The 14,339-nt window shown below is 40.3% G+C and overlaps 1 protein-coding gene across 51 annotated transcripts in view; it reads right to left on the bottom strand.

Annotated features, from left to right (window-relative positions):
- The window catches only part of TTLL5 (tubulin tyrosine ligase like 5), a 295,793-nt gene that overhangs the window by 262,246 nt on the left and 19,208 nt on the right, over nt 1–14,339 (bottom strand). For all 51 annotated transcript variants that reach the window (XM_063715226.1, XM_063715251.1, XM_063715254.1 and 48 more), the window contains 3 exon segments: nt 12,175–12,257; nt 10,204–10,310; nt 3,520–3,650 (listed from right to left, as the gene is read on the bottom strand). In XM_063715226.1, coding sequence (XP_063571296.1) covers nt 3,520–3,650; nt 10,204–10,310; nt 12,175–12,257 — 321 coding nt within the window.

Genomic DNA, 14,339 nt, shown 5'->3' with positions numbered 1-14,339 from the left:
ATTAGTTGGCGGACATGAAAATTCACATGTTAGAATCACTTCTCAGTCTCCCTTACAACTAGAGATGGCCACAGAGCCCAGTTCTGGGGAAAGTTTTGCTTTTCTGATACTGGTACCACCCCATCTTCTTTGTTGCTTCTTTCTTCCTTCTGCTTAGAAAGCTGTCCCCTTGAGGGGAATGGCTGGAGTTAGCAACAGATCCTTAGTCACGGTCTTCAGGGTCACAGACCTCTAATTCTATTCTACTAAATACTGTAATTGGCAGTGATGGCAGGAGCCTAGATAGACCAGTGTGCCATGTATTCCAACCCCTACACTCAAATTACTGAGAACATTTTGGGGAGTACCCAGGCTTTCACATCTCTGGAGACAGTGATTAGTCTCTAGGCTATATCTTTATAGGTTTTCGCTTATTAGAACAAAAAGCTATACATTCATGAGATCACCTTGGCTGGTGTCTCTAGTGTTTTTAGGCAATCCTCATGTCCAATCCTTATCAGTTCTCTTTCAAAGGCCCTGCAGAGGCTATTCCAATCCCTTTCTGCCTTTTTAGACATCCACCCATCCCCAGGCCCCTCACTCCTGGCATAAGACCTCATCAACCTGTTCACCAAGAAGGCTAGGAATTTGTAACATAAACCTATTTACCTGCTTTCCTCTCCATCTAAAATGTTATCTGGGTCATCAACTTAGCCTTCTTCCTTCTCCTCTTTCAGGAGACACATGCCCACTTCTCTTTCTAATGCTCACCCTTCTACTGGGGTTCTTGATTTAACCCTCTCCTGCCTCCTCTGAGACCTCATTCCCTTGTTCCTCTTCAATCTCCCTTTCCTCTCTGATTCTCTGTGGTGCTGCTTCTTTTTTTCTCTCCCTTAGTAATCACACCCATCTCCATACTGCAGTTTCCAGAATCTACATCTCTGGCCAGAACTCAAAGCTGCTCTTACAACTGCCTGCAAAACACACTACCTGGATGCCCCATCGACATCCAAATTCATACCTTGTCCAAAATGTAACATTCCTCTACCCCTTTAACAGCTCCTCCTTTGCCTTCCTGGTTACATTCCCTGGTTAAAAACCCAATGGTCTTCCTAGCTTCTCACACTCAAACCTTAGGATGCCTCTTTGACCCCTGCCTTGCTCCCCATACACAGGCAGTAACGTTTGTTCTTGCACTCTTTCTACTCATACCTATCCATTTTATCCACATCACTGCAGTAACCTTCAAAGAGACCACCAGTTTCTTCTCTCTGCTTCAGCCGACTCATTTCACATAGTTATTTTTCTAAAGGCCAGTCTGTTTATGGTGTCCCTTTCCTTCCAAAAAAATTTCCTATTGCCCACACTCAATTAAGCACTGGAGGGCCAGAACATAATAATATTAATTAGTATTGTTTAACTAATACTAATTAATAGTAGTTATTAATAACATAACTACAACTTTAGTTAGTAGTTAAACAAAACATACTAAAAGTAAAATAGTAAAACATAGTAAAAACATAGTAGTATTAATATAGTTAGTAGTTAAACATAACTACTACTAATACAAACGTAGCCTGAAATAGGAAATAGTATTAAACATTTATCGAGCCACCCCTGTCAGACACTATCCCAAGTGATTTCCACATACTAACCTACTTAAATATCTTGACAACTTTATAAGGTCAGCACTAGCAATACTCCCATTTTATAGATGTGGACATTAAGGCACACAGAAGTTGGAGTAACTTGGCTAAAGTCACATAGCAAAAAATTTCTCGACTACAAATTTGCAGCTTTGAGTGCACTGAAGCTCTGAAGTTGATTCATTTAATTAGTGCTCTATGTGACCCACTGCAGAGCCATCTGTGGGCAAACAATGAATTGCCAACCAATGGCCCCAGCTAGAGCAACAAACGCTATTAGATAAATGGTGAAGCAGGCGTTCCTGACGAACTGCTGGTCTCCTTTGCCAAAAGATGAACAACCCACTAGGTGACCCAGAGAGACTGGCAAGCCTAACAGGTTAAAAGAATCAAAAGTCAGGAAGTTTAGAGATAACTCTCTCTTCTCCCCATGCTACTTCGTCTATCCATAAAACAGACATAGTCTCTTTCTTGGACTTCTTGGGAGGAAAACTGTCCTCTCTGTATGTCTCACCTGATGTTCCTCATGGGAGAAGTGACTTCTCTCACACTGATGCTACTGGGGAATGGTCATTGCATGCACGCTGCCCAGTGCCATTAGCAATGAAGCACAGAGACGAAGAGCATGGCCTCTGAAGCCAAACTGCCAGTTTGAACCCTAACTCTACCATTTGCAAGCTGCATAACTCATGGAAAGTTTCTTAACCAAACTGTACCTTAGTTGCCTCATCTAAAATACTACCAGAGTAGAGGTGCCTACTAGAAAGTAAACATTCAGTAAGTGTTAGCTATTACCACCGTAATTTGGACTTTCACAAGAGACCTGCCTCACATCTCATCTGTACTCATGTCTCTTCTGTGCATTAAGCCTACTGAGTCAGGCTCTGCCCCTGTGGAGGAAAGCCTGAAATCACCCCAGTGCCTCTGCCTGGCATGGGTGGGTAAGTTCACAATGATGCAAAATAAATAAGAAGCAAATTTTAGATCTGGATCCAGGCCATGTGTTTCTGTGTCACTTTACCAGCCATACAGCTGACACTTAGGTGCCTATTTGGCTCCCATGTGTATTTTTTTTTATTAGTCTGAACTCAAAGGGGAGAGAATGTGACTAACTTGTAGCTCCAAACCCTAACATCCAAAGATATGTGATATCTCTACCCCCAAAGAACATAAATTACACAAGACAAGAAATCAAGGCTGAAACAATGTTCTTAAATGGCAAGGGAAAAAGGGATACCGAAAAGGAAGCATGTATAATTCATATGCAGGAATATAAAGTATCCTTACAGGCTGGGTGTGGTGGATCATGCCTGTCATCTCAGAATTTTGCGAAGCCAAGAGTGGAGGATCCTTTGAGCCCAGGTGTTCAAGACCAGCCTGGGCAACAGAGCGAGATCTCATCTCTACAAAAAGTTAAAAAATTAGCTGAGCCTGGTGGTGCATGCCTGTATTCCCAGCTACTTGGCAGGTTGAGGAGGAAGGATCACTTGAGCCCAGGAAGCAGAGGGTGCAGTGAGCCGTGATCGTGCCACTGTGGTTCTGGGCTACAGATGGAGACTCTGTCTCTTAAAAAAAAAAAAAAAAAAAAAAAAAATCCTTACATAGGCACTAAGTCATCAATGGAGAGAAGGGACATTCAAGCAAAAAATACATAAGACAGGGGCATGCTTATCTGATGCCAATGTGCCCTTACATAAATGATACTGACAAGTTTACTGAGCATATCGGAATAAAAATAGTTTTTAAAGTTCCTCTGCAACTGTTTTACTAAAGAGTCACAGTTGTCTCAGGATATGGAAAGCCCTGATTGGTTGACACCTTAAGGTGGCTTTTGGGGTAAATATTCCCCAGGTTCAGTTGCTGGGGACTGGGGCATTCTCTGTCAAGCACTTACTACAAAATTCCGCGTACTCAGCTGGCAGGAGGAAGGTCTGGGGGAGGATGTGAAAAGCCTTGAATCCATGTGTATGCTGCATTCGAATAATGTTTTTGTACAGTCGGTCCTTCCGGGTAAGTTCATAAGACCTAAAAAATCAAAAAAGTATTTCCATTCAGTAAACTATGACTCAGAATTTTCCTGTGTTATCACATTCTAAAGAGTTACAGTTCACAGTCCTAGACCAGTTAGTGAAGATAGTATTATATCCTAAACATATCGCTGTTAATCTAAAAGGCTTATTAATCATTTTTATCAAATGGGTTTTTTGGTCAGATTTTTTTCATTAAGATAAAATCTCCATACAGTAAAATTTGCCCTTTTTAATGTGTAATTCTGAGTTTGGACAAACACATACAATTATGTAACCACCACCACAATCAAGATAAACAACAGTTTCAACATCCCAAAAAGTTACCTCAAGTCCCCCTGTAGTGGACCCTCCCAATCACCTCCAGCCCCTGGGAAAACATTCGTTTTCTGTCCTTATAATTTTGCCTTTTCCAGAAAGTCAAATAAGTGGAATCAGACAGTGTGTATCCTTTTGAGACTAGCTTCTTTCACCGAGCACAACTCATTTGAAATTTATCATTGTTGCATGTATCAGTATTCTGTCTCTTTTCTTGCTCAGTAGTAATCTACTGTATAGGTGTACCACGGTTATCCATTCACCAGTTGAAGGCATTTGGGTTGTTTAATTTTTGGAGATTATGAATAAAGTTGCTATAAAGCATTTCCATATAGATTTTTATATGAATGTACGTTTTTGTAAGTTTTACTGTAAACGTAAGTTTTTATTTCTCTGGAAGTGGGACTGCTTGGTTGTTCAGTAAGTTGTTTTAGTTATTTATTGCTGTACAACAAATTACCCTAAAACACAGCAGCTTAAAATAACAGTATATATTTATGACCTCATAGTTTCTGGGGCCAGGAATGTGGGAGTGAGAGAGCTAGATGGTTCTGTCCCAAGGTCCTTTATGAGGTTACAGTCAAGATACTGGCCAGCACTGCAGTCATCAGGCTCAAGAGAGGATGGAAAACCCAACTTCCAGATGGCTCATCACTCATATGGGGCTGCCTGCTGGCAGGAGGCCTCAGTTCCTCCCCACATGAACTTTTTCATAAGGCCAAGTGCCTTCATGACGTGATAACTGGTTTCTCCCGGATCAAGTGATCCAAGAAAGTGAGCAAGAAGCTTTAATGTCTTTTACAATCTAGTCTCAGAAGCGACAGTCACTTCTGTCATATTCCACTAGTTAGAGGCAAGTCACTAAATCCAGTCAACACTTAAGAACAGAAAAATTAAGCTCAACCTTTTGAAAGCAATGTCAAAGAATTTATGGACACATTTTACAATCACCACATAAGTATATGTTAAACTTTATAATAAACTGCCAAATGGTTATTCTGAGGATACTGGAAACACAAGCTCCGTTTCTCCTGCTATATTCTGAGATATTGAGGAAAAACCAAAGTGTTTTTCCTACTCTCTACTCTCAATTCAACATAATCACGCAACACTTTAGACACCAAATGTGTGGGGGGTTTCCCCACACACAAAGCAAGCAACCTTGCAGTGGGTATCCTCTAATTCAACTCAGTTTTGACCCTGCCTACCTGGAGATAGTGTCAGTTCCCATAAGTTGAAGGCTCAGTCCCACAAGACTGCCTCCCACTTCCAATGTCAATAGCAAGCCCCAAGTTGTTTTACCTGTGCTTCTAACCACCTGGCTATAAATAGGGGTCCCTATGACTCCCTCCTTGGGTTCAATTGTTAGATCAGCTCACAGAACTCAGAGAAACACTTATGTTTACTGGTTTATTAAAAAGGATATTACAAAGGATATGGAGGAAGAGATGCACAGGGCGAGGTATGAGAAACGAGGCGCAGAACCTCTATGCACTCTCCGGGCACACTACTGGCCAAGAATCTCCATGTGTTCTGTTAACCAGGAGCTCTCCAAACCCAGTCCTTTGGGGTTTTTATGGAAGCTTCATTACACAGGCATAATTGATTGGACACTGGTGACTAATTTAACTTTCAGTCCCTCTTCCCTTTCTGGAGGCTGAGGGGTGGGCTGGAAGTCATAACCCTGTAATCATGCCTTGGTCTTTTCTTGTAACCAGTCCCCATCCTGAAGCTACCTAGGGACTGCCAGGCACCAGTTAAGTCATTAGTATATAAAAGGACACTTCTCACTCCGGAGATTCCAAGGAGCCAAGGAGTTATATGTCAGGAAACATGAGGAAGACTAACTACATATTTCACAAGATCACAGTTATCCAGAGTGGCTATGCCACTCTGCATTCCCGCCAGCAGAAGTGTTCCAGTTGCCATGCATCCTGGCCCACACTTGGTGTTTTCTGGTTTTTGTTTTTAGCCATTCTAACGGGTATATTGATACTTTGTATAGTTTTAGTTTGTATTCCATTAATTACTAATGCTATTGAGCATCTTTTCATGAGCCTCTTTTATTTGCCATCCCTGTATCTTCTTTGCTGAGGCATCCATTCATATATTTTACCCATTTTGAAAAATAAAGTTGTTTGTTTCCTTATGATTGAGTTTTAAGAGTTTGTTATATATTCTGGACACAAATTCTTTATCAGTTATGTGTTTTGCAAATATTTTCTCCAGTCCATAGCTTGTTTTTTCATTTTCTTAACAGTGTCTTTCAAAGAGCAGATATTTTTAATTTTTAAAAGGTCAAATTTAGGCGGGGCACGGTGGCTCACGCCTGTAATCCCAGCACTTTGGGAGGCCAAGGCAGGTGGATCATTTGAAGTCAGGAGTTCGAGACCAGCCTGACCAACATGATTAAACCCCGTCTCTACTAAAAATATAAAAAAAATCAGCCGGGCGTGGTGGTGCATGCCTGTAGTCCCAGCTACTCGGGAGGCTGAGGCAGGAGAATCACTTGAACCCGGGAGGCGGAGGTTGCAGTGAACTGAGATCGCGCCACTGTACTCCACACTGGGTGACAGAGCGAAACTGTCCCCCCACCAAAAAAAAACCCAAAAAGGTCAAATTTATCAATTTTTTCCTTTTATGACTGTGCTTCTATTGCTGCATCTAGGAATCCTTTGTCTAACACAAGGTTGCAAAGATCTTGTCTATGTTTTCTTCTATAAGTTTTACAGTTTATGTTTTATTTTTAGGTCTATGACCCTTATTTCAAATGGGTTTTTAAAAATTGATTCACAAGTATAAAAATCTATTCTAAAAAAGATTTCAAATATAAGTAAACAACAAAAAAAAAGTTTGACTGTTGATAAATATACCCAAAATTTCAGGTTATAAAAACCAAACCTGTGAAAGAAATTCTAGCTTCAAAACCTTCAACAGGGTCTGTGCTATTCACTATTATAAATCATTATAAAATATTTTAGGACCCCTGTGTGTTTTACTTTAATGGAATCATGATTCTCTAATAGTATAAAATCATCTGGATTACTCAGATAGTGAAACAAACACCAGTACTCCAACTAAAAGCAAGCTCCCAAACCAAAGCATTCTGGAAGTTTTTATACCACAGGTATCTACAGATGTGACCTTCTGAGAAACACAGCATGGCAAAAAAAATTCTGAGCTAATTCTAAGTAGAATGTAAATTGAGAAAGATTAGCTACTAAAACATGAGAATTTCTGAGATGTTATCATAATTTGGTTTTAGGGGGAAAAGCATTTAGCATATTTTTAAAAAGGACTGTCCAGGAAAATCAAACACATGGTTATCTAATCCATATTTATAAATCTATTGCCATAGCAATAACTGCCCAACCTCTCATGTAACTATGTGGAACTCTTATCAGCACTAGCACCACGGGCCTGAAATGACCCTCCCGGATGGGACCCAAGACAGGCCTTAATTTTAGAGTATAATGATCCTATTACAGTAAAGACCCAGGTTAGGAACCCCGTTGAGAACTTAACTACATCATTGAGAGATGGATATAGAAGAGGCAAAATTATAAAGAAAATCAAGGAAATTAGCACCTTAAAACCAGGGTAATAATTACTATTATATCAGGGGTACATTCTTGTGTACAGTACTCCAAGAAGGCACTTTGGTTAGCCTCGACTGGACTCACTGGTCTATGATTTGTTCCACTCCTTCAAAACCAACTAAGAACTTTTGTGGTAATCATTAAAAACTTATTCAACCTGTTCCACAGTTCAAATTTCTTTCTATGATTTCAGAAACTGCCTTGTCAAATCTAGGTATCACAAACATTTCTTTCTTATCTATGGCCCTCTTCTGAAATCCAGAGCAGAGGTACTCAATTTTTAGTGTATGTAAGAATCACCTAGAGAACTTCCTAAAAAAATGCATGTTCCTGGGTCTCACCTCTCAAAATTCTGGGATGAAGCCCAGGATTCTGCATTTTAAACAAGTACCCCAGAAGATTCTGATACAGATGGTCCAGGACCCACACTAACTGCTGATTTAATCTACAACAGTAATTTCCAAACTTCCCTGTTACAAATTACCTCAATGCTTTTTAAATATATAGCTTTCTAGGTACATATTTACCTGGAAAGGTAAGGTAACTAGGAAAGTGCTTAAATATACACCTTCTCTAGAGATGGTAACTTCCATGAATCTGCAATGGGACCTGAGAATGCATATTTTGCAAAAGTACCCTAGGTAATTCTTATCATTAGGGAATTACAAACACTGAACCAGAAGCTAAGAAAAAGAACGCACTCTCCTACAGATGCCCCACATCAGTGGTTTTCAAACTGCTTTGCTTGGTACATCCTGGAATAATTTGGGGAAACTATATATCCTCTTGCATGTTTAAGCTGGCATGTAAGATTTTTCATCATAAATTTAAATTGTTCCAAAGAATCTGATGAATGGTAAATATTACATTAAGACAAAATTATAACACTACCCTTTTTTTTTTTTTTTTTTTGAGACAGAGTCTCTCTGTGTTGCCCAGGCTGGAGTGCAGTGGCACAATCATAGCTCACTGAAGCCCCGACCACCCCAAACTCAAGTGATCCTCCCACCTCAGCATCCCAAGTTGCTAGGCACATGCCACCATGCCCAGCTAAATTTTTTGTCTTTTTTAGAGCCAGGGTTCTGCCATGTTGCCCAGGGTGGTCTCCAACTCCTGGGGCTCAAGCAATCTGTCTGCCTTGGCCTCCCAAAGTGCTGGGATCACAGACATGAGCCGCTGCACCTAGGCAACACCACACTTTTAAGTATATTGAAGGGAACCTAAACCACATCAAGATTCAATACCTCATTTTTAAAATGTTATTAAAGGAAAAGCTCTGTCAGTAAAATTTTCACTTTTTAAAATATGCTTTTTAATGAAGTGAACATATGTACAGAAAAGTATACAAAGTACACAGCAGGACGTAATGAATTTTTTACAAAGTGAACACACCTGTTGTAGCCACCACTCAGGTTGTGTATAGAACATTCCCAGTATGCCAAAAAAGCCTCCCTCAGACCGCCACACAGACACTATCCCCCACTCTTGTTTTTAATTCTTCCATTTCATTTCCCACAAACAACGGGTTAACCTAACATATTTAATACTTGTCTTTTACATCATATCATACCTTCTCTACAGCAAAATTATACATAGGAATTGACATATAATATTTTTAATTGCCTGTGATCATAAGGCTATAACTGTTTATATATACATGACTGATTATCATTGCAAGTATTGTATTATACAATTCATCCAAACACCAATGACACTCAATTCTGTGAACTCCTTCCTAATTATACATCAAAAATCACAAAATGATCTGTCACTAAAATTATGTTTAATGATCTATCAGCTAATAGCTACATTATATCATCCTTCAATTATTTTAAAAACAAAGAAATAGAAACTACCATCATGCAACAAGGATTTGTTATGCTATTACTAGAATTCAATTAGACACCAATTTTTTTCTACCTTTCTTTGGAACCCTGAAAATTTCTACACCTAAGGACAATATACCAGACTAAGATTCTAGGTGAGCCATTGTTTAATAAAAGTGAAAAAACAGTAACTGTGAAGGGGAAGTAAGAAAGGCAAACCCATCCTCATGAGGTACTCCCAAGCAGCTCAATTTTAGGAAAGAGAACCAGAAACTATCTCCTTTAAAACCATCCATGTCTATATAGCCCTTAGAAAGTGTTCATTCATGCTAAGGGATATGAACACAACAGTTTGATTTGCAGAGTGCTGTTCTGTACCAGAAAAATTTCTTCTTCTGGCCGGGCGTGGTGGCTCATGCCTGTAATCCCAGCACTTTGGGAGGCCAAGGCAGGTAGATCACTTGAGGTCAGGAGTTTGAGACCAGCCTGGCCAACATGGTGAAACCTCATCTCTCCCAAAGATACAAAAATTAGCCGGGCATGGTGGTGCAAGCTTATATTCCCAGCTACTGGGGAGGCTGAGGTAGGAGAATTGCTCGAACTCAGGAGGCAGAGGTTGCAGTGAGCCAAGATCATGCCACTGCACTCCAGCCTGGGTGACAGAGTGATACTCATCTCCAAAAAAAAAGTCCTTCTTCTTCTTCATTTTCATCTTCCTCTTCTTTAAGGATATTAATTACCTCTGCTGGCTACATGCCCCAATGTCATGTACCTTTAAATGAAGCAAAGCAGCTACAAAGAGCATTACCTGGGAAAGTGATTAACTTTTTGTGCTTCAGAGAGGGTGCGCAGTAAGAAGGGCTTCAGGTGGGATCCTGTCCACATTAGGTTATAGTCAGTGCTGCTTGGGTGAACCTGAGGGCAGACAGAAAGACAAGAAGGCAAAAAAACATCAGAGATACCCCTTCTGCAGGGAAAGTAATGGCAGAAAAAGCCACAGTGATTTTTTCATCCATAGTGTACTCACGGGGGTGGCCCAATTAGTACGTGAGCCTAGTGAGACAAAAGCAGTGTATCACAGAACAAGTTCAAAGAATGGGAGAGTTGGGCAAATCCCAGATGCAGAAACTAAAATAAATTAACCCTTCTATAGAAGCCCATGATGTCTCTTAATATTCTTGCATTTCTTTCTCAGGCTGTCCTTATCCTTGCAGATACTGAGTATGAAGTGGTGATCAGAGATAAACCTTATAGTAGCAAACCAACTTAGAATTCACTCATTCATCCATTAAAATTCTTTTGTCCATTAATTCAACAATGAGGCACCATGTTAAGTGCCAGAAATAAAAGAGCAACAAGACAGGATACAAACTGGTATCAGAACTTCCCTTACGGACAAGTGCGGTGGCTCATGCCTGTAATCTCAGCACTTTGGGAGGCCGAGGCGGGAGGAGCACTTGAGCTCAGGAGTTTGAGACTAGCCTAGCAACATATTATGACCCTATCTCTACAAAAAAAATTTTTTTTTAATTAGCCAGGAGTGGTGCCATGCACCTGTAGTACCAACTACTTGGGAGGCTGAGGCAGGAGAATCACTTGAGCCCAGGAGTTCAAGGCTACAGTGAGCTATGATCATGCCACTGTTCTCCTGCCTGGGTAACTCAGTGAGACCCCATCTCTAAAAATAAAAAATTAAAAAAAAAAAAACTTCCTCAAAATGTCTCTTACAAATCTCCAGCTAACTTCCTCAAAATGTCTCTTACAAATCTCAAGCTAGGAACCAGACTTTTATCAGTTGTCACGAAGTGTCTATAGTGGAAGTGTCTGTTCAGCCTTTTTGCCTGTCCTTTTTGATGTTTACATTCCAATCTTCCAACTTTCTTTGGAGAATGACTTACTCCATGGCTTACAAGAACCTGCCAATCACCCACCCATCCCCTCCTGCAAGGAGTGGATCCAAACCCAAGCTAGGCCAATCATTCTATCTCCAGAATGTGATTTTTGAGCAAGGAAAGGCAAAAGGACAATGAATGGAGTCCAGCCATGCCCATGGCAGTGCCTTGAGAAAATGATCCTGAAGATTCCTGTTCCTATATCCTTGGGGCTGTCCTGGTCTCTCTCCTTCCAAAGGCCTGCCTTTTCAGCTTTTTCTCTGATTCTGCTAGTCCCCTCTGCACATCATTCTGACAAATCCCTTTTGGGTTTGGGTTTGTTTTTTTTTTGTTGAGACGGAGTCTCACTCTGTCACCCAGGCTGGAGTGCAGTGGCGCGATCTCGGCTCACTACAACCTCCACCTCCCAAGTTCAAGCGATTCTCCTGCCTCAGGCTCCTGAGTAGCTGGGACTACAACTGCATACCACCACACCCGGCTAATTTTTGTATTTTTAGTAGAGACGGGGTTTCACCATGTTGGCCAGGATGGTCTCGATCTCCTGACCTTGTGATCCACCTGCCATTTCAAGTTAAGCAAAGTTCGTTCGGTTGCCTGCAATCAAAGAACCTTAATTGGGTGTCAGACAATTCCTTATGGGCAACTAGCCCAAGCCCAAGAACGTAGCAAGAAAAAATTTTTTTCTAAAATCATCTGGAAACGTTTTCCATGTATTGCAAGCAGAAACTGGTAAAGCCACTCCAAAATTCAATCTGAGTTGTGGACCATCACTAAGCATTGGTCCCATGTACTTCCTGGAGCTGACCCTGTTAACTGGTAAAGTCAGTTAGGTGGCTAGGATTTTCAGCTTATGAGCAGATCAGGTGAGGTATTAAAAATAAACTTACTTCATGAAATCCATGGGCTGTCAGAATGCTGCGTACTAGGCGACTGTCCGTTCGTACAATCTTATAAGACAAATGATAACGTTCTAAAGAAAAACAGAATCAAGTTCAGTAACTAGAAAGTTAACTGTAAAAACAAAAATAAACTGTAACATGGTGGCTTAATTATACTCAATAACATTACATGCTACCATTAAAACGATTATAAATAAGTTGAACATATTTTGGACCATGAGTTCTTAAAATGAGACTCTTTGGAGGTCATTAGACATAGATGGGGGAAAAATTACACCTTGTTTTTCACTAGTTTCTAGTTGAAATTTAACAATGGCTTCAATTAGGATTTTAAGTAACAAAACAGGCAGTATTAACATTATCTGTGACCCTGCCACCAACAGACATCAGATATTTTAATATTATTTTACAGTATATCTCAAAATATCACTTATTCTCACAGTATTTAAAAATTATAGTAGTTAATAGACCTTTACTAGATTGTTATTTAATACACTAATAAAAAAGCACGTCACAATTTCTTTAAAAATATTCTGATTACTATATTTCAATACAATGTATTTCCTTTGTAATTACGTACTTTTAAAAAATCTATTTTAAAACATTCTTCTGCGAAGAGGCCCATGGGCTTCTCCAGACTGCCAAAGGGATCTATTGTACCAAAAAGGTTAAAAACCCCTGCTCTAGGCTGGGCGCGGTGGCTCACGCCTGTAATCCCAGCACTTTGGGAGGCCGAGGTGGGCAGATCACCTGAGGTCAGGAATTCGAGACCAGCCTGGCCAACATGGTGAAACCCCATCTCTACTTAAAAATACAAAAAATTAGTTGGGTGTGGTGGTACGCACCTGTAATCCCAGCTACTTGGGAGGCTGAGGCAGGAGGATCGCTTGAACCCGGGAGGCGGATGTTGCAGTGAGGCGGATCATGCCACTGCACTCCAGCCTGGGGGACAAGAGCAAGACTTCATCTCAAAAAGAAAAAAAAAAATCCCTGCTCTAGATAGCCCTCTGTATCCTATAATGCTGATTACCAGTACACCTTAGACCAGAGGTTAGAAACTGGTAGCCCAAGGATGAAATCCAGCCTGTAGACATGGTTGGTTTGTTTCTCATGGTGCTCTAAAAATAAAATTGAATTCATTGCTTAGCTTCTGAAATGGAAAGAATTCATATAAAACTCTAGATTTCTAGATGTCTCTTAAAAAACCTGGAAACCTGGGCTTTCTTCTCTCCAATGGCAAGAATCAGCTGGAGAACTGCAACTGCCCCATTCAGGACAGGTCATACTCTTCAGTTCAGCACAGGACCCAGCCAGCTTCACTCAATCACATTTCCTGCCAGGGCCACGTAAGCGTTTGTGCTTGTGACCACTATGGGAGAGGAAAGTCTGAAACCATGTGAGATTTCAATATATTTACTCTGGACCACTGAATTCAATCTCTTTCTATGCACCACTACTAACTGAAAAAGTTAGCTAAGAATTCTGCTGAAGAATTTTTTTTAGAGGACTTCATATTGAACAGTTTCTGAATTGAACAATTCTGAATGATGCAGACACTCATGGACAGACTCTAGAACAATATTCAGCCTCTGTAGTCAAAGACAACAATTTCTTTTTCAAGTTTATATGAAGATATTCATAAATCTCTGCTGCTCCTTACTCAGCACTGGCAGGAACACCATGCAAAGCAGACACAGGAGGATTAACATTTAAAATGTCAATCACTTCGTCCTTTTCATTCTTGTGGGCAAACTTTCAAAGCCAAGTAACAGTGTTATCCCAATGATCACTCACTATTACTTTGTCTTTGCAGTATCATCATAAGAAACACTGCAGAATCATGTGTGGGAATGACAAGATAGGCTTAGAATATCTTGCAATGTCAAAAAAGGGAAATACTCAAAAACTGATTAAGGACATGTCGCTAAGAGCTTAAAAGGGTTCTTGAGGGCCAAGTTTAAGATAATTTGAACATAAAAATGAATAGTGACAGAGATAGATTATAATGTACTTATAAAAGAATCCAGGTATCCACACTGATAAGGAGTTGAGAGGGAATATTGGTTTTCTTTTGCTGCTGTGACAAATTATGACACATTTGTTGTTGTAAGGCAAATTTATTGTCTTACAGCTCTGTACATCAGAAGTCGAAC

Source organism: Pongo abelii, chromosome 15 (assembly GCF_028885655.2).
Source record: "Pongo abelii isolate AG06213 chromosome 15, NHGRI_mPonAbe1-v2.0_pri, whole genome shotgun sequence".
NCBI classification, from domain to species: domain Eukaryota; kingdom Metazoa; phylum Chordata; class Mammalia; order Primates; family Hominidae; genus Pongo; species Pongo abelii.
The sequence above is the reverse complement of the archived record's forward strand: the minus strand, read 5'-3'. Positions and strand labels throughout refer to the sequence as shown.